This window comes from Ranitomeya variabilis, chromosome 4 (assembly GCF_051348905.1).
Source record: "Ranitomeya variabilis isolate aRanVar5 chromosome 4, aRanVar5.hap1, whole genome shotgun sequence".
Classification (NCBI taxonomy): Eukaryota; Metazoa; Chordata; class Amphibia; order Anura; family Dendrobatidae; genus Ranitomeya; species Ranitomeya variabilis.
Window position 1 is genome coordinate 201,463,526 of NC_135235.1, and position 20,150 is coordinate 201,483,675.

A 20,150-nucleotide genomic window follows, 5' to 3' on the forward strand; every position below is an offset into this window, starting at 1 on the left:
CATCTCGGTACCTAATGGCAGTCAGGCTAACTCTGGCGAGCACAAGGAGGGCTGTGCGGCTCTGGTTCTTATGAAGGGGAGCACTTTGTATGTTGGGGAGTAACAGGACAGAACCACAGCGTACCGTGTCTCCCAGGACTGACACTGATCATAGGTCGGTATTTGCTTTTATTACCACAAGTCACGCCCACATATCTCCCTCTGGTGACTCATTACAGTGCTGGTCAGGGATGGAGCTAGGTTTTTTTTTAGAAAATTATGAGATCCCCAACTTCCACAGTATCTTTGTTCCTGGAGGTCCCAGGCAGGAGATATTACTGTAATTTTTTCCTATCACGATTTTACCTTTCTACAGATAGGAGAAATGGCATGGATAGCATCATCCATCTGATAGATATTAATTTGGAGATGTCGCCGAAGCCGTGCAGTGACGTAAGATAATGCGTTACATTCGCCACAACTCCGAAAATATGTCTGTCATATCTATGTCGTTCATAAAAACCTCAATTTAAAATTTGCAAAGGAGGACAAAGGATTTTAAAGTAATCTGCTTGCCTTTCTGTTCAAGCTGATGCTAGAGGTGATTGATAATTCATGCTTCAATGTTAATATGAAAACTTTATAGATTTTAGCAATTATATCTAGAACAATCAGTCTTTACAAATTTATGAATCTTTGTAACGTACTCTATTACTTTATTTTGCTTCCTTTTCTCCCAAACTCTTGCTGGGAAAGAGCTGTTTTACCTGCCTGGCTCATGCCCTTAGGGCAGCTGTTTTGAACTGCAAGTCTCGGTAATATTCTTACCTTTCTCTGCTCTTCTCCCCGATACTGTGTCACTATATATAAACACTTTTTATGTCTGAGCATGATGTATGGTAGCAGAGAAGGGTAAGAATATTTGCTAGGCCTGCAGTTCAAAACAGCACCACAAAGTGTAGGAACTAGGCAGATAAAACAGCTCTTTCAGCACTGAGTTTAGGAGAAAAGGAAGCAAGAGAAGGTAATGGAGTATATTACAAAGGTTCATAACTCAGCAAAGACTGATCAATAATTATATAAAAAAAAGAAAAAAATACTCTTAATTTTTCATTAAAGGATCAGCAATACTCAGGAGGTCGGAAGCTTATCATTAAAGCAATGAACAATTGTCATACCTCAACCCTAAATACTCCAGAGGACAAGGAGCAGACACTGCAGCTACAAGTAAGTAATCAGGGAAGATATCCAGTGCCGGCCATTAATATCCCTGTACATGGGCACAATACGGGTAACGTCCCGTGTAAATCCATATCATGGAGTCTGCCATAGGCGCATATTGTAGCGGTGAATACAAATGCATGCTAGATTACAGATTAGGGGATAATACTGTGACGCATGACAATAACAGGCAGTGACATCATAGATTCAATATTGAACATGCAAATTGCTTCTAAAGAGGCAGTTTGCATATTTAAATGACTGTAGGAGCATGCATGGCTTATAAGTCTCCTCACTCCGACATGCCAGGCCTGGCTTGTCCCTCTCCACAATGAGAAATGTTACCCCTTAGATCCCAAACTCCATATTAACACTAGTAATTAAAAAGAAAAATATGAATAATCATTTTAATGCTACGGTCTTGAAATAAAGACCACCTTTTTGTAATCACAATTTAGTGAGTACCCCCAAAAATACTGAAAAGTAGGGAGGACTGGTATGAATATTATATGGCGGGCCTGAAAATCTGTCAGCGGAAATTTGTTCTGGATGAAAGAAGCAGCAATGTTTTGAAAAGGCTTTATTGTATGTGCAGATGGAAATGCCCTTTAAATTTAAAGGGCCAGTACATCTATCAAATTGTTCTCGGACAATGCAGAGCTTTTATAGGACAGGGGAATTAATGATAACACTAATGATTATTATTAGTGATAAGCGAACGTGCTGGGATAAGGCTGTTGCTATATTCCCTTTTCTGTATATGATTTGAAATATGTTCTCAGTCCGATCTCCCTCCTTACTGACATCTACTGCTTCCACAGCACGAAGACTTGCTGAGCCTTATAAATAAATTATTGCGCTCTTGGTCCGAACCCCTGCAGTACTTGTCCATGGGGGCGCCAAATAACTTGGTGCAGAAAGTGAAAGAAGCTGAGGAACACGCCAGGATTCTTCAAGGAGGAATAGACAGGATCTCTGGAAGAGTAAGCAGCATTACTAACACACACACACCCTCTCTTCCTTCACGTAGGTCATGAAATTAAGCTATATGGTAAAAAAGTATAAAACAAAAGTGGAGCTGGCTGAAGAAACTGTAGAACTGCAAAAAGGACTGACTGTCGGCAATATGTGCAATGATAAGTCTCCTTTAAAGAGAATCTATCACTAGGTTTTTGTCGTGTAATCTGAAAGCAGCATGATGTAGGGGCCGAGATCCTGATTTCGGCGATGTGTCACTTGCTGGTCTGTGCGCTGTCATTTTGATACTATCAAAGCAAGATCAGAGCAAGTTGACTAGCAGGCACGTGGCACCTAGTCCTGTAGTGATAATCTCCTGCTGATTTTACTGAAACAGTAAAACACACCCTAATAAGTGATACATTGCTGGATTCAGGGTCTCAGCACCTACATCATGCTGCTCTCAGATTAAATTGCAAAAACCTGCTGACAGATTCCCTTTAATTTTTTTTATATAAGAAGACATTGAGGTTGCTTGTGACTGGTGGTAATGCAGTAATAGACACAACTTTTTGGAAATCTTTAAAAAGGACAATTGTAGTGTTATCCTCCTATTGTACCTTTTCTCTAACCAAATTCTATACCCTCAATCACCCACTGTTTATATCAGATGCTGACTGATCTGGAAGACGTTTATCCTCAGTGGTTTGGACCGGTGGATGTTACGGCACCACAAGGCGATTCCTACATGTTCCCCGTCTACCACTTGCTCCACTGTTTCCGCAGAGATTCCCACAAGATTGACAGCTACTTGAAGATCCTCCGATGTCGCCTGATTCACGCCAACTGCTAGGGAACGTTATAAATTATATGCCAGCATTTATTTCTGGTGCCTCAAAGTGTACAATTTTAGATTGGTATGCAAATAAAAAAACAATTAATTGAGAGTTTGTTTTCCAGGTTTTTTTTTTTTTTTTAAATAAGATCATTAATTTAAGTAATTATTAGTATAGTTATTAAATTATCAATTTAATTACTAAATTATCAATTTAATTACTACATGATAAATTTAATTACTAAATTGTTAATGTAATAATTAAATTGCTAATTTAACTAAATTTAATTATTTAATTAAATTATTAATATTTCTTAAGCCCCCGTCACACTAAGCGAGGTCGCTGCTGAGTCACAAGTTTTGTGACGTAACAGCGACCTCAGTAGCGATCTCGCTATGTTTGACACGTAGCAGTGACCAGGCCCCTGCTGTGAGATCGCTGGTCGTGTCGGAATGGCCTGGACCTTTTTTTGATCGTTGAGGTCCCGCTGGGTAGCACACATCGCTGTGTTTGACACCTTACCAACGACCTCGTTGACTACAACGTCACACAGGACGTCCCTCATCGAGGTCTGAACCGTCATAATAGCTGCCATGTGACAGGGTCACAACGACCAACGACATCGTTGTACAGGTCGCTACAGGTCGCTGCATCGCTGCTGCGTCGTTGGGAAGATCTCACTGTTTGACATCTCACCAGCAACCACATAGCGACGCAGCAACGATCCCTGACAGGTCGTATCGTTGTCGGGATCGCTTTAGCGTCGCTAAGTGTGACGGGGCCTTTACGTGTTTATATTATATTCTATATACACCAGGTTAAGAATAGAGAATTATGGCAACCAACTCAATATATAATGTTATGGCACATTGCTAGCATATAATATTTTGATAGGCGATGGTCCGACCTCTGGTTCCACCACCGATCCTGAGAATGAAGGAATGGGGAACATATCAATTTTTTTTTCCTGCACAACTGTGCTCCCAAATACCCACCCATAGCGCAAAGAAAAAAAAAAAAAGAAAACATAGGTCCATCAATACTCAAATTGCAAATTCGGAGCGTGAAAAAACAAAAAACAATGCAGGAGCCTCTTTAAAAATCAGGGGGTCAGACTCCCAACAATCACATCCTAGCAATACTCCATGACTTCTACTAGTATGAATACCTCTTAAAATTGATGCAAAGGATAAACCTGGATACACAGGTATACATTCTATTGAGTGATTTCTATAAGGGCCTATCCACACATAAATGTGTATCCGCTACCGACATGAAGCAAATGGAAAATGTAACAAAAAATTCTAGTACCACTGCATAGCGTACAGGCAATTTAACTTGCAATCAGTAATTGTTGGCATATAAAAGGTTAAACAGCAGATATTGAAGCTCCGCTGTTTCCGCTGCTGTTACTGGAAGAAGTCAGCTGTGTATGATGGGGGATCCGCTCCTAAGCCCACCTGACACAGCAATGCAATGGATGGCTTCACACATCGAATTATCCTTTTTTTCTATTTAGGAAACAGTTTGAATAAAGTTTTCCTTCTCTGGTATCTAGGAGCCATTTCAGCTAAGGGAATCTGTCACCAGATTTCTGTTACCTAATCTGAGAGCAGCATAATGCAGAGACAGAGACCCTGATTCCAGTGATCTGTCACTTACAGGCCTGCTTCCTATAGTTTTCATATAAATCAGTTTTATCAGCAGAAGATTATCACTAGAGGACTAGTAAACATGCTGCCGTGTAGTCCAACCCCGCCCCCAACGTTGATTGGCAGTTTATGTACAGTGTACACAGAAAGCGACCAATCAGTGATGTGGGAGGGGTTATACATGGCTCAGCAGTGAGAGTACTAGTAGATCTGCAGCAGAGAAAACTGTGATTGTATGAAAATAACACTAAGCAGCCCGGTAAGTGACACATCGCTTGAATCGGGGTCTTTGCCCCTACATTATGCTGCTCTCAGCAAAAACCTGGTGGCGGAATCCATTTAAAGGGGCAGCTGCTACTAAATCCAGATGTGATGCAAAAATTAAAATTCCTAAAAATCCCTATTACACTGCAGATTCTCAACCTTTACAATGCTAATTATTTGTCAAGACTTCCCCACAGTAGAAAAAAAAAAACAACAACAACAACAAAAAACACATTAACTGAGCATGTACACGGCAAGTGTAAGAAAGACAAAAATTTATTTTGGTATCATATTGAAGTCCAAATAGGATTGCAGCCATACAATGGTTAACACTGATGTAAACCGCAGCGAATGTAGGCCGGATCCACTGGATCTATATAGGAGGAGCGGTATCCAAACTGGACTTCTGAGCCCCCCGCTATGCTGGCTGGACTGGCATGGTGATGGTCAGCACCTGAAATATACGGCACGGTTGCATGGTCATTGTGAGACGCTGATGAACAGTTTTCCTTCACGCAATCCATCTTAAGCCCGCACCCTAGGATGGACTGCCGCCTGCATCGTTGCCTATTAAGTCCATATACAATTATTATCCCCTAATATTAAAACTATTTATTTTTGCTACATAAATGTATTTTTTGATATTCAGACAAGTGTTATTTGATACATTTTCTAAGAGAACCCCTTTAAGAAGATTTCACAATGCTTTTGCGCCATTATCTCACCTGACTGTCCTTGTTGAACTGCGCTCCGCTTTGTTCTTGGTTGATATTGTAAGGAATGAAGACATCTAGATGATACAGGTCAGGACGGCCGACTAGGACTATTCTGTCTTCACCCAAGTCCAGCACAAGAGATCTAGTAGAAGACTGTAAAGAGAAGACCGCAGTGGTAACAATGGTCCCCAAAGCTTCTGTATGGGAAAGAAAGGTGTAACCCCCCAGTGCCCAAAAATCAGATATGATCTTGTGACATTGCCATGAGAAAAGTGTAAACATTTAAAGCATTTTCTACGTCCTCCAGTGTGCGCTTCCTCCAAATATCGTATTAGTATAGAAGAAATCAGAGCACCGTGTTCTGCGGTATTGGAGCAAGCAAGATATTAATATTATCATCATCCAGCAAATGTGTCACAGCTGCCGGCAATCGGTTACTGTGGACACATCAGAGCTGTGTGATGATAAAAGGTGGCGGAGGAGGACCTGGAGCACGAGGTCGGCACGGACTTTTAAAGGTAAGACTATTGGAAATCACACGAAATGCAAGAAGGTCACAATCTAAAACCAAATCTTACCACTTTAGGTAAAGAGATTTCTGCCACCAGAAAACTTGGGTGTCCTTCAGGAGGTTCCGCCATAATTGTGTAATCTGGTTTCACGGGTGACCTTAAAAAAAAAAAAAAAAAAAAAAAAAAATTCTTAAAGAAGCCTTAGTAAGTACAATATCTGTTCACGATCAATTTATATATTTTTTTGTAGTTTTTGTTATGTTACCAGTTGGCCTGACATACCCTGCCCTCTGCATACAGGATTATCAAATTATTTAGATTCTTTCACATTCTTGATTGTAATTTATTTTAATAAAATTCCTTGTTTTTGTGGTATTTTGTGTCATTTTGCCTTATGTATCAATAAAATAATATAATTAATTCATCAAATGTTTAATGAATATTTTTTTTGGGGAGATTATGTTCATGATCAATTTATGACCTGTTGGGGCCCTCACCGATTCTAATAACGAAGGGGGCACCGATGCGGATGTCAGGCGTCAGCTCTTTCACAGTCGTCCGTTGCACAGAGGCGTCATGGCCTCCACTGTGCAGGAGAACGACAGCATAGATCTACTAAAATTAATGGGCTCGGCTGTATTTCTCCTGCACAGTGGATGCCCCACCAGCACAGTGTGTAAAAAGGGCGGCGGGGTTACTTAACCCCTTCATGACCTTGGGATTTTCCGTTTTTCCGTGTTCGTTTTTTGCTCCCCTCCTTCCCAGAGCCATAACTTTTTTATTTTTCCGTCAATACGGCCATGTGAGGGCTTATTTTTTGCGGGACAAGAAGTACTTTTGAACGACATCATTGGTTTTAGCATGTCATGGACTTGAAAATGGGAAAAAAATTCCAAGTGCGGTGAAATTGCAAAAAAAAGTGCAGTCCCACACTTGTTTTTGGTTTGTTTTTTTTGCTAGGTTCACTAAATGCTAAAACTGACCTGCCATTATGATTCTCCAGGTCATTACGAGTTCACAGACATCAAACATGACTAGGTTATTTTTTACCTAAGTGGTGAAAAAAAAAATCCAAACTTTGCTAAAAAAAAAAAAAATAAAAAAATTGAGGCATATTCCGATACCCGTAGCGTCTCCATTTTTCATGATCTGGGGTCGGTTGAGGGCTTATTTTTTGCCTGCCGAGCTGGCGTTTTTAATGATACCATTTCGGTGCAGATACGTTCTTTTGATCGCCCGTTATTGCATTGTAATGCAATGTCGCGGCGACAAAAAAAATGTAATTCTGGCGTTTCAATTTTTTTTCTCATTACGCTGTTTAGCGATCAGGTTAATGCTTTTTTTTTTATTGATAGAGCGGGTGATTCTGAACACGGCGATACCAAATATGTGTAGGTTTTATTTTTTTTATTGATTTATTTTGAATGGGGCGAAAGGGGGGCGATTTAAACTTTTTTTTTTTTTACATTTTTTTTTTAAACTTTTGCCATGCTTCAATAGCCTCCATGGGAGGCTAGAAGCTGGCACAACTTGATCGGCTCTGCTACATAGCAGCGATCATCAGATTGCTGCTATGCAGCAGAAATGCAGGTATGCTATGAGCGCCAACCACAGGGTGGCGCTAATAGCTACCGGCGATCAGTAACCATAGAGCTCTCAAGGACCTCTATGGTTACTATACAGAAGCATCGCTGACCCCCGATCATGTGACGGGGGTCAGCGATGCGCTCATTTCCGGCCGCCCGGCCGGAAGCACCTGTAAAATGCCGCTGTCTGCGTTTGACAGCGGCATTTAACTAGTTAATAGCGGCAGGTGAATCGCGATTTCACCCGCCGCTATTGCGGGCACATGTCAGCTGTACAAAACAGCTGACATGTCCCGGCTTTGATGCGGGCTCACTGCCAGAGCCCTGCATCAAAGAGGGGGATCTGATCTCGGATGTACTATCCCGTCCGAGGTCAGAAAGGGGTTAAGGGCTGCAGCCCCCCTTATTCTTGGGAGTCCAAGAGGTTCGATCCTACATCTTAAAAAGTGTAAATGCATGTATTAAACGTCAAAGGAACCCAAACCTTTCAACTTCTGAGATGAGGGACTTGCTTGGAGTTAACTGGGGGGGTCTGTAGAAAGAAAATAAATTTAAATTATGAGACCCCACTCAAACGAATGGCCAACCATGGAGGAGTGAGAGAAGAAGCCTCCGATGCTCAACAGCGGCCTGCTCTGAAGCTGCACGTCGTCTTTTACAGACTGCACCCCGGAGACTTGGATCTTAGAGATCGCCAAGTTGTGATTAACCAAACCTTACCCGGTGTCCATTTCCTGAATCATCGGTTTCGATTTAGTTCTGATATTCTGGTCAAAAATCGATCCCAGGAACTTCCGATTTTTCAGCATTTTCCACTCTGGAGGGAAGTCGTAGAATATTAGTTCCTTATTGCTGCCATAAAATGATACCTCTTGTGTCATAGAGGACATAATCATAGCCATTTATTCCTTGCTACATTAAACAAGGGTCTTAATTTGCCCCAGAAGAGAACGGTCCTCTTGTATAATTGCCAGAAAATTGACCAGTTGTGCTTAACCCCATTCTGATGTGTGGTCAGGTAAGGTTATACGGAACAGGCTCAAAAGCTGAGCCCGCACAATGCACGGAAGATGGTCGAAGCACATGATCCCAGCAGAGCACCATGTCTGGCGCCCACTGGTCAATCATGGGGTCTGCTGAAGGCCCCTATAGCTAGGATGTTCGTTCTATTGTAAAACCACAAGCTGAGCTTTGTAGGAAACTGTGCTTCTTTCTAAACAGTACAATACCATGATAGTATATAGAAAAAACATCAGACAACTGCAGGTTCAAGTCCCCTTATGGGGACTAAAAAAATAAAAAGCTTATAAAAAATATATCATTTTTAGTGATGAGCGAATATACTCGTTACTCGCGATTTCTCGAGCACGCTCGGGTGTCCTCCGAGTATTTTTTAGTGCTCTGAGATTTAGTTTTTAGCGCCGCAGCTGAATGATTTACATCTGTTAGCCAGCATAAGTACATGTGGGGGTTGCCTGGTTGCTAGGGAATCCCCACATGTAATCAAGCTGGCTAATAGATGTAAATCATTCAGCTGCGGCGCTAAAAACTAAATCTCAGAGCACTAAAAAATACTCGGAGAACCCCCGAGCATGCTCGAGAAATCTCGAGTAACGAGTATATTTCGCTCATCACTAATTATTTTGTATAAGTAGCGTTTGTATTAAATTTTACTTTATTTTTATTAAATTTTATTTTTATAGTAGTAGCATTTTTATTAAATATATTTAATAAAACAAAATTTTGTTTAGATCTTGTAAAAGCTTATTTTGTATTACCAAAAAAATATATAATTTTTTCATATACAAAATAAGCTTTTAAAAAATATACAAAAATATTATTTTGTTATAAAAAATATATATCTTTCTTTTTTTGATAAAAAATATTTTGCATTATTAAAAAAGAAAATTTTTTATTTTAGGTTGTAAAAACACACACACATTTTCCAATTTTCAATATATCATATGGTAAACTTGTGTTGAAAAAAAACAAACCCTCGTATGGCTGCGTCGATGGGGAAAAAAAAATAAAAATCAAGGAAAATATCAGTGATGTGGTCGTTACCTCTTGACAGCTCCATCTCATACTTGTTCTCTAACCCCTCCATGGCCACGGTGACAAAAAATTCCCTGAAAAGCTCATTATTCTGGTAAAAAAAAAAACAAAGTAAGGAGCCGACACAAAAGAGAGCAGACAGCTCGTATGTCGGAATGAGCAAGTTCAGATACCTTAATTTTCTCAAAGAATGCGCCATTTATCACTATGTCATACGCCGTGCAGCCGCCTCCACCTGCAGGATGAAGTACACCAGGACTTACATACTTTAATGTAAAGGGACATTTTACATATAGGAATCAAAATGGTGCCATGAATAAGTGGAAAAAGTTCTTAAAGGGAATCCAAGTAGTGGACAACCCCTTTAAGTCTCAAATCTAAACCAAAAGTCAACAACAAGATGTCAAACTTTATTAGACAGTGAAGCACAAACTAGAAGTGGATCCACCAGGATCTTCAAAACGAGGGACCTTTGATCACTGAGGATTAGTAAATAGTAATACTTGCTATTCTGACCCCTTTAAGGATATCTCTGGACTACCCCTTTAAAGAAGTTGCACTGTATTAAAAACAAACCTTACTATTATCAACCTCAACGTGGGGCTCTCCAAGGCTCATGGGGACCCGATACCCGGAGGGATCGTCAGATTCCAGGATGCCGACTAGCTCCGGCTCGGTCAGCTCCGGAGGCACCGGGATCTGGCTGGACTTGCAGATGTTGATGAAGATTTTGGCATTTTTGGACGTGCGAGTTTTAATGCAGAAACCTAACACAGCAATAAAACAAAAAGGAACAAAAACAAGATAAAAATGGCAACAATGTAATCGACTGTATAAGAAAAACTATTGGAACGGGACAGCTAGACCAGCGCTGCGCCTCCGCTCTTGCTGTTGTGTCCTCCGTTGGGTACATCGTGGACTGTTGCAGCCAATAAGACGTTGCTGTTTGGCTGCAGCGGTTACATGACATCCCTGCAAGATGTCCATACCAGCAGTTCGGCGGAGGACAGAGCAGGGAGCGCGGAGGAGTCATGCACAAATCCACCATGTGAGCAGATTCCATCTCCTGTTTCCCATCACCATGAAGCCTCCTATCTAAGTAACATTGGGGAGAGGTCCGATTCTCCAGTGAGCCGCCCCCTCTGCTGCGGTGTCCTCAGCTCTGCTTCAGGGGGTCACCTTATAGACCCCACTGAGGTATTCGGACAGGCCGCACATATGTACAGTGTAACCTCGGTAATAAGCAGAGGATACCATCTCACCCGGCTGGGGACGGATTTGTCTGGTTTCCGGTAAGTTCGGTATTCTGCTTTGTATTTCCTGTTTGGCCTGAAATTAGACAAAAAGTGAGAATTCGGTCAGTAACAGGACGGAGCCGCAAACTGCACCAAAATACTACAACTGCAGTTCGTCTAAAGATGACAATACACATTAGGTAAAGGTTGGACAAACACGCCATTTATTGTAAATGAGGGTTATCAATTATTTCCCTACAGTATGTAACAGCAGACGGACACCGCTGCACCCCAGACGGACACCGCTGCACCCCAGACGGACAACGGCAGAGGCTGCTGCGCCCCAGGCGGACAACGGCGGAGGCAGCTGTGCCCCAGGCGGACAACGGCGGAGGCAGCTGCGCCACAGGCGGACAACGGCGGAGGCAGCTGCGCCCCAGGCGGACAACAGCAGAGGCTGCTGCGCCCTAGGCGGACAACAGCAGAGGCTGCTGCGCCCCAGGCGGACAATGGCAGAGGCTGCTGCGCCCCAGGCGGACAATGGCAGAGGCTGCTGTGCCCCAGGCAGACAACGGCGGAGGCTGCTGCGCCCCAGGCGGACAACGGCAGAGGCTGCTGCACCCCACAGTCCATTTAGGTCCATGTACACTGCAAGATTATCACTAACAAACGTTCTTGCAGTGTAAACAGGCCGCCGATCAGCAGATGAATGAGCAAAACGCACGTTCATGGAGTGAAATGATCATTTGTTTTTTATAAAAGATCATTGTTCTCGGCAGCGCATTGTCCTGTGCAAACAAGCCTTGCGCTGCTGAGAACATCTACTACTGATCGCTCCATGCACATTTGGGGTTCCCGTGGAAACAGGCTACTGAACGACCAACACTCGGTAAATATTTACCCATCAATGGTCACACAAAGCTGCAAAATTGTGTAATGTGAACCCACGTTTAGACAGGGGAAGCGCACTTCTGTGCTCACTGAGCAATCTTTGGTATGATCAGTCTGTCGCGCGGGGTTTCATTGTTCTCAGCAGCACATGGATGATGTGCAGTCGAGAATTATTATACCATTAGAATTGTATAAGTTGCATGGAGTGGGTCAGATTTGACTTTAGTCAGATGTGACATAATTTCAAGTGACATAGTTTAAGTGTATCATCTGAAATATACCAGAAGTAGTCCAGAAATCGACCAGACGGTAAGACTAATCACTGTATTCCAACTTTACTTACCTTTCTTTTCTTCCCTGCTCTTTAACCATGCTCACATTTCCCCCACCGTTTTTGCTCCACTAATCCTCACTCTCCTCTACTAACCCCATACCCCTGCACCCTCAAACCACATAACTATCTCCCCCTCTCTCTTACCCCCCCCACCTCGCTCCATCTGCAGTCCTGCTTTCTAACCTCAGACCTCTACCACCAAAATATAATATAAGCCAATCACTCTCCTTCACCCACCTGCTTCTTTCTCTGCTTATTCTCACTGCTGGTGACACATCCCCCCAATCCTGCCCCCCCCCCCCCGCCTCATTCTTCACTAATCCTCACCCCTTTCCTCCTCACACTATGAGAAACTATCGCAACCCCTCACAATTAAAATCTGTGCCACTGACCCCCACCCCCCTGCTTCCCCTCTCTGGGGCACTTTGGAATGCCCGCTCTGTCTGCAACAAGCTCCACATGGTCCATGATCTCTTCACTTCCCGCAACCTTTCCTTTCTGGCCCTCACCAAGACCTGGCTGACGCCCGCTGACACGGCCCCCCCTGCTGCACTGAGATACGGTGGCCTCCACTTTACCCACACTCCTCGCTCTGGCAACAGACATGGTGGAGGAGTGGGTAACCTTCTTTCTAAAAACTGTTCCTTCAACCCTATCCAACCCCCACCCTCCCTTATCCTCCCTTCCTTCGAGGTTCACTCTGTCCGTATCTACTCTCCCTCCAATCTCCAAATGGCCATCATATACCGACCACCGGGCTCAGCCACTGCCTTCATCGACCAATTCTCCACCTGGCTCCTTCACTTTCTCTCTGCTGACATTCCCACCATCATCATGGGTGACTTTCATATCCCTACTGACACCCGCCAGCCAGCAGCCTCCAAGCTCCTGGCCCTTACTTCATCCTTTGGACTCACTCAGTGGTCCTCCACAGCCACCCACACAGACGGACATACACTAGACCTCATCTTCACCCGCCTCTGTTCCTTATCTAACCTCACAACCTCTCCCTTCCCTCTATCTGACCACCATCTACTCACCTTTTCATCCTTGTCCTCCTCACCCACCCCCCATGTCCAGCCATTACCACATCCTCGCAGAAACCTCGCACATCTAGACATTTACAGACTCTCAGACCCTCTTCTACCTCTGTCCTCCATATCTTCACTCCACGACATGGACAGCGCCACCGCTTTTTATAACTCCACCCTCACATCAGCCATAGACTCAGTCGCCCCTCTCATGCATGGCACAGTGCGGCAAACCAATAGGCAACCTTGGCATAACAATCTCACCCAAAAACTTCGACAAGCATCCAGGGTTGCGGAGCGGCGTTGGAAGAAACCACGCCTGCCAGACGACTTCACTACTTTCAAGCAAGCTACATTTGACTTCAAATTAGCCCTCACCTCCGCTAAACAGACCTATTTCACTAACCTTGTATCTTCACTATCCTACAACCCATAACAACTGTTCAGCACATTTAACCCTCTCCTCCGCCCACCACTGCCACCTCCATCTCCCCTCATCTCCTCCGAGGACTTTGCCACCTACTTCAAAAACAAGATCGACCAAACAAGGCAAACCCTAACTGTTCCACCACCCCAACCACTCCATATACCAGACCTCTGCCATTCCCTAATAACCTCCCTCTCCAACATCACTTAAGGAGAACTTACTCGCCTCTTTTCCAAATCGCACCTCGCCACCTGTGCACTTGACCCCATCCCCTCCCACCTGCTCCCCAACCTCACTAACATGCTAATTCAAGCCCTAATCCATCTCTTCAACCTATCGCTATCTTCTGGTACCTTCCCCTCTGCCTTCAAACATGCCACCATCACACCCATCCTCAAAAAAACTAACCTTGACCCAACTGCTATGCCCAGCTACCGCCCCATATCACTGCTCCAGTTTGCTTCAAAACTCCTTGAGCAGCATGTCCATGCTCAAATTTCCTCCCACCTCTCATCTAACTCTCTCCTTGACAACCTCCAATCTGGCTTCCGCCCCCACCACTCCACCGAAACTGCTCTAACCAAAATTACTAATGACTTAATCACACCCAAAGCTAACAGACAGTTCTCCATCCTCCTCCTTCTTGACCTGTCCTCTGCTTTCGACACAGTCGATCACTGCCTACTGCTATAGATTCTTTCTTCCCTTGGCATCAAGGACCTTGCCCTGTCCTGGATTGCCTCATACCTTTCTGACCGCACATTTAGTGTTTCCCACTCCCACACCACCTCCTCATCCCGCCCTCTCTCTGTTGGAGTCCCTCAAGGCTCTGTCCTAGAGCCCCTACTTTTTCCATCTATACCCTTGGCCTAGGACAACTCGTAAAGTCCCATGGCTTCCAGTACCACCTGTATGCGGACGACACTCAGATCTACCTCTCTGGCCCAGATGTCACCTCTCTGCTGTCCAGAATCCCGAAGTGTCTGTCAGCCATATCCTCCTTCACCTCTCGCTTCCTAAAACTCAATGTAGACAAAACCGAAGTCATCATCTTTCCCCCATCTCACGTATCCCCCCCACCTGACCTATCTATTATGGTAAACGGCATCACGCTCTCTCCTGCACCTGAAATCCGCTGCCTCGGGGTAACTCTCGACTCTGCCCTGTCTCTCAAACCACACGTCCAAACTCTTGCCACCTCCTGTCGCCTCCAACTCAAAAATATTGCCAGAATCCGTCCCTTCCTCAGCCCACAATCTACCAAAACTCTTGTGCATGCCCTCATCATCTCCCGCCTCGATTACTGCAACACCCTCCTCTGTGGCCTCCAAGCGAACTCTCTTGCACCACTCCAGTCTGTCCTTAACTCTGCTGCCCGGCTAATCCACCTCTCTCTTCGCTACTCCCCTGCTTCTCCCCTCTGCAAATTTCTCCACTGGCTCCCAATTCCCCAACGAATCCAGTTCAAACTACTAACACTGATCTACAAAGCCATCCACAACCTGTCCCCTCCCTATATCTCTGAACTAATCTCCCAATACCTTCCCTCACGTAATCTCCGATCCTCCCAAGACCTCCTACTCTCCTCCACACTTATTCGTTCCTCACACAACCGCCTCCAAGATTTCTCCCGAATATCCCCCATCCTCTGGAATTCCACTCCTCAACACATCCGACTATCCACCACCCTCGGATTCTTCAGATGGAACCTGAAAACCCATCTGTTCAAGAAAGCCTACAGCCTGCAATAACCATTCTGCCGCCTCACCATCGCCAGAGCAGCTGCCTCTCCATCGCCAGAGCCACCGCATCGCCATCGCATCGCCCCCTACCTTCTGTCTCTTCCCCACTATCCCATAGAATGTAAGTCCGCAAGGACAGGGTCCTCTCCCCTCTGTACCAGTCTGTCATTGTAAATGTGTTTACTGTAAATGATATCTGTAACTCTGTTTGTAACCCCTTTCTCATGTACAGCACCATGGAATTAATGGTGCTATATAAATAAATAATAATAATTATGATTTCTAAGCAAGCTTAAGAACTAATTCAGCAAACGAATGATCCTTTTCATCATACATTGGGTGATTGCTGGCCTCTCATTCATCTTTATGTTCAGGTACCTTCATCAACATCTGTTCATAAAGCGCTTCCTCCATGTTTGTGTTCATCTCTGCAGAGAGCAGTGACTTGTCAGACGCCATCTTTTCAGGTCAAAGGTTTCTCTGGGATCTTGTTTTCCAAAACGAAGCCTGAAAGATCGAAACATGTATTAATCTACGCCAATGCCAAAGTGCAGCACCCTGACAGCTAACGACAAGGAGGGGTACGGCACTCTGGCAGCCGACAACGGGGGGGGGGGGGGGAGGGGTGCAGCACCCTGACAGCTAACGACAATGTGGGGGTGCAGCATCCTGACAGCTAACGAGAAGGGAGGGGTGCAGCACTCTGGCAGCTGGTGACAACAGGGGGGGTGCAGCACCCTGACAGCTAACGACAATGTGGGGGTGCAGCATCCTGACAGCTAACGACAATGGGGGGGGTGCAGCACTCTGGCAGCTGGTGACAACAGGGGGGGTGCAGCATCCTGACAGCTAACGACAATGGGGGGTGCAGCATCCTGACAGCTAACGACAATGGGGGGGGGGTGCAGCATCCTGACAGCTAACGACAATGGGGGGGGGGGGGTGCAGCATCCTGACAGCTAACGACAATGGGGGGGGGGGTGCAGCATCCTGACAGCTAACGACAATGGGGGGTGCAGCATCCTGACAGCTAACGACAATGTGGGGGTGCAGCACTCTGGCAGCTGGTGACAACAGGGGGGGTGCAGCACCCTGACAGCTAACGACAATGGGGGGTGCAGCACCCTGACAGCTAACGACAATGGGGGGTGCAGCACCCTGACAGCTAACGACAATGGGGGGTGCAGCACCCTGACAGCTAACGAGAAGGGAGGGGGCACCCTGACAGTGCTGGGAGTGGGGTACCACATTCTTACAGCTGACACCTTGCAGTCCTCCCATGTAATCACGTCGCACCCGCCCACTGCTTCCATCTTACCTGTAGTGTATTCCGTCTGCAACCACAGCTACAGCATCCCCACGCCTCGGCAACAGGCTCTGCGTCCGCGCAGGCGCACACTTCCGGGCCGGACACTCACTTCCGTTTGCCCCTTTTCCTGCCCTTCCTCACTATTTCTCACACGCAATTCTTTACAGCACAACGCAGCAATTTTACAGATGAAAACCCCAATTCCACTAACACCGATATTTGCACAGACGTGGTCAGTGGAGGATTATAATCCTGGGAAGCGTGTAATAATATGACCTTCTTCCGCCGGAAGTGACGTACACCACGCAGCTCTACAGAGCTGGAGCTCCCCTAGTGGTTGACAGTGGGCTGGCAGGCTGTCACTCGTCGCTGGGAGTCATGGCCGCTTCTACTGGGACAGAGAGACCGTCCGTGCGGGAGATCTTCACCTCCATGCAGTACGGCCCCGCTCCTGAGGCCGCCAGTGTCGCGCAGGTGAGGGCTGTGGGGCAGAGATGTGGCAGTGCCTGTGCATGGGTGCATGGGCATGTGCACACAGTGCGTTTTTGTGTGAGTAAAAAACACTTTAGTACTAAAATATTGCAGTAAATCTGCACCAAAAATGCATCAAATACAGGGAAAAAATCAGCAATAATCAGAGGATTGTCAGAAATCGCCCAGGTAAAAAGCAGCAGAGAAAAAGCGCAGTGTGAACGCGGCATTATATATATTTTCTTATTTGTGTCATCCAAAATAAACGCACATCATCGCGGCTGTGCGACTCAGATGTCATTGGTTGTCGAGTGACCTATTTATTTTTATTTTTTGAATGTACTCCATTCCCTCACACAGTACCCCAGAGGGATTTTTTTTTTTTGATAGTTGTCTGTAATTTTTTTTGCTCAAATGCTGTCACTTTTAGTACATCCTGTGGCCTTTTTAGGCTAAAAAGAAAAATTAAAAAGCAAAAAAAAAAAAAAAAAAAAACTAAAGAGAAATTTTGATTCTGGGCAAAAATTCCTGAACGCGTTCACAAACAAACAAACAAACAAAAAAAGGCTTAAAAAATTGCAAATGATAAATCTGGGACTTTATTTTATTTATTTTTAAAGTATTTTTTCATCTTTTTTTTTTTTTTGCCAGAAAACATAATGTGAAAAAAATAAAAATAAATAAAATATATATATATATATCATTACTTCGCTGCTCCGTTCTTCCTCCATATTTGACCTTTTTTTATTTTTCCTATTTCTAGACCCTCAGTCCACGCAAAAAATACTATTGAGAATAGGACTAGTGGGAATAATGCACAAGACGACAAATGGCAATGTGTGAACGAGGCTTAATGATGGGGGGCCACTGTGAATCGTCACCTTCTGTCTATATACAGTCATGGACAAAAATTTTGAGAATGAGACAAATATTAATTTTTCCAAGGTCTACTGCTTAATTTTTTCTAATGGCAATTTGCATATACTCCTGAATGTCAGAGTGATCAGCTTAACAACAATTACTGTACTTGCAAAGTCAATATTTGCCCAGAAAATGAACTTTAACCCCCAAAACATTTCAACATCATTGCAGTCCTGCCTTAAAAGGAGCAGCTAACATCGTTTTAGTGATTGATCCATTAACACAGGTGTGGGTGTTGATGAGGACAGGGCTGGCGATCAATCAGTCATGATTAAGTAAGAATGACATCACTGGACACTTTAAAAGGAGGCTGGTGCTTGGTATCATTGTTTCTCTTCAGTTAACCATGGTTATCTCTAAAGAAACACGTGCAGCCATCATTGCACTGCACAAAAATGGCCTAACAGGGAAGAGTATCGCAGCTACAAAGATTACACCTCAGTCAACAATCTATCGCATCATCAAGAACTTCAAGGAGAGAGCTTCCATTGTTGTCAAAAGGCTCCAAGGTGCCCAAGAAAGACCAGCAAGCGCAAGGACCGTATCTTAAAACTGTTTCAGCTGCGGGATCGGACTACCAGCAGTGCCGAGCTTGCTCAGGAATGGCAGCAGGCTGGTGTGAGTGCTTCTGCACGCACTGTGAGGCGGAGACACTTTGAGCAAGGCCTGGTTTCAAGGAGGGCAGCAAAGAAGCCACTTCTCTCCAGAAAAAACATCAGGGACCGACTGATATTCTGCAAAAGGTACAGGGAGTGGACTGCTGAGGACTGGGGCAAAGTCATTTTCTCTGATGAATCCCCTTTTTGATTGTTTGGGACATCTGGAAAACAGCTTATTCGGAGAAGAAGAGGTGAGCGCTACCACCAGTCTTGTCTCATGCCAACTGTAAAGCATCCTGAAACCATTCATGTGTGGGGTTGCTTCTCAGCCAAGGGAATCGGCTCACTCACAGTCTTGCCTAAAAACACAGCCATGAATAAAGAATGGTACCAGAATGTCCTCCAAGAGCAACTTCTCCCAACCGCCCAAGAGCAGTTTGGCGCCCAACAATGCCTTTTCCAGCATGATGGAGCACCTTGCCATAAAGCAAAGGTGATAACTAAATGGCTCATGGAACAAAACATAGAGATTTGGGGTCCATGGCCTGGAAACTCCCCAGATCTTAATCCCATTGAGAACTTGTGTCAATCATCAAGAGACGGGTGGGCAAACAAAAACCAACAAATTCTGGCAAAATGCAAGCATTGATTATGCAAGTATGGACTGCTATCAGTCAGGATTTGGTCCAGAAGTTGATTGAGAGCATGCCAGGGAGAATTGCAGAGGTCTTGAAGAAGAAGGGTCAACACTGCGAATATTGACTTGCTGCATTAACTCATTCTAACTGTCAATATAACCTATTGGTACTCATAATATGATTGCAATTATATTTCTGTATGTGATATAAACATCAGACAAACACTAATCAAAACCAGAGGGCAGCAGATCATATGAAAATATAATTTTGGTGTCATTCTCAAAACTTTTGGCCATGACTGTACAAACCCCCTTTTCATTACCCGGATGACACAACTGGGTATTATTACATCACACTCTGTATCAGACCCTACACCCATCTTACTGGGTCGCAATACCGTACACCGCCATCAGATTAGAGTGGCGCTGTTTTTGGAAAAAAATTAATTTTTTTTTCAATTTTGGTCAAACATTTAAGCATCAAAAGTTAATTTACAGCAAATTCTCGAACTTTTGGAAACTTTTTTTTATTGTTTGTGGAAGTTTTCATTACTCGATAACTAATAATAAACAAATAATAGTAATAATAATAAATAACAAATAATAGTAATTAACAGAATAATAATAATAATAATAATAATAAAAAATCAATAAATTATAATAATTAAGTCAATAACCAATAATAATAATATTATTATTATTATTATTAGTTATTATTATTATTACAATTATTTGTTATTTATTAGTATTATTTGGTATTGATTTTGTTTATTAT

The 20,150-nt window shown here is 44.0% G+C and overlaps 3 protein-coding genes across 4 annotated transcripts in view; 2 read left to right on the top strand and 1 right to left on the bottom strand.

Annotated features, from left to right (window-relative positions):
* Positions 1–3,291, top strand: part of LOC143768599 (prolactin-like) — a 34,914-nt gene extending 31,623 nt beyond the window's left edge. The window contains exons 4-6 of the mRNA XM_077257235.1: positions 1,099–1,206; positions 2,022–2,183; positions 2,828–3,291. Coding sequence (XP_077113350.1) covers positions 1,099–1,206; positions 2,022–2,183; positions 2,828–3,010 — 453 coding nt within the window. The 3' untranslated portion in view covers positions 3,011–3,291. The remainder of the gene's footprint in view (positions 1–1,098; positions 1,207–2,021; positions 2,184–2,827) is intronic.
* Positions 3,292–5,167: 1,876 nt separating this feature from the next.
* On the bottom strand, positions 5,168–17,054 carry PIH1D1 (PIH1 domain containing 1). Of its 2 annotated transcripts, none has more exons than XM_077259646.1 (11): positions 16,757–17,054; positions 15,817–15,945; positions 11,041–11,107; positions 10,360–10,545; positions 9,952–10,013; positions 9,788–9,869; positions 8,444–8,540; positions 8,208–8,255; positions 6,204–6,294; positions 5,635–5,778; positions 5,168–5,363 (listed from the first exon to the last, which is right to left on the bottom strand). In XM_077259646.1, exons 2-11 carry the CDS (start codon positions 15,895–15,897, stop codon positions 5,328–5,330), a joined length of 894 nt encoding a protein of 297 aa, XP_077115761.1. In that variant the 5' UTR covers positions 15,898–15,945; positions 16,757–17,054; the 3' UTR covers positions 5,168–5,327. The 2 variants fall into 2 exon arrangements, with proteins under 2 accessions (XP_077115761.1, XP_077115762.1); XM_077259647.1 differs by lacking the exon at positions 16,757–17,054 and adding an exon at positions 16,695–16,731.
* ALDH16A1 (aldehyde dehydrogenase 16 family member A1) overlaps positions 16,887–20,150 on the top strand; it is a 48,073-nt gene continuing 44,809 nt past the window's right edge. Inside the window, exon 1 of the mRNA XM_077259645.1 lies at positions 16,887–17,221. Within this exon, the coding sequence (XP_077115760.1) occupies positions 17,126–17,221 (96 nt within the window). The 5' untranslated portion in view covers positions 16,887–17,125. The remainder of the gene's footprint in view (positions 17,222–20,150) is intronic.

Bases quoted from the DNA above. Each gene is read 5' to 3' on its own strand.
- PIH1D1 (XM_077259646.1), bottom strand. From the start codon at position 15,897: ATGGCGTCTGACAAGTCACTGCTCTCTGCAGAGATGAACACAAACATG. The intron at 10,546-11,040 runs GTGAGATGGTAT...TTGCTGTGTTAG, and splicing joins ACAAATCCGTCCCCAGCCGG to GTTTCTGCATTAAAACTCGC. The intron at 9,870-9,951 runs GTATCTGAACTT...TTTTTTTACCAG, and splicing joins CATTCTTTGAGAAAATTAAG to AATAATGAGCTTTTCAGGGA.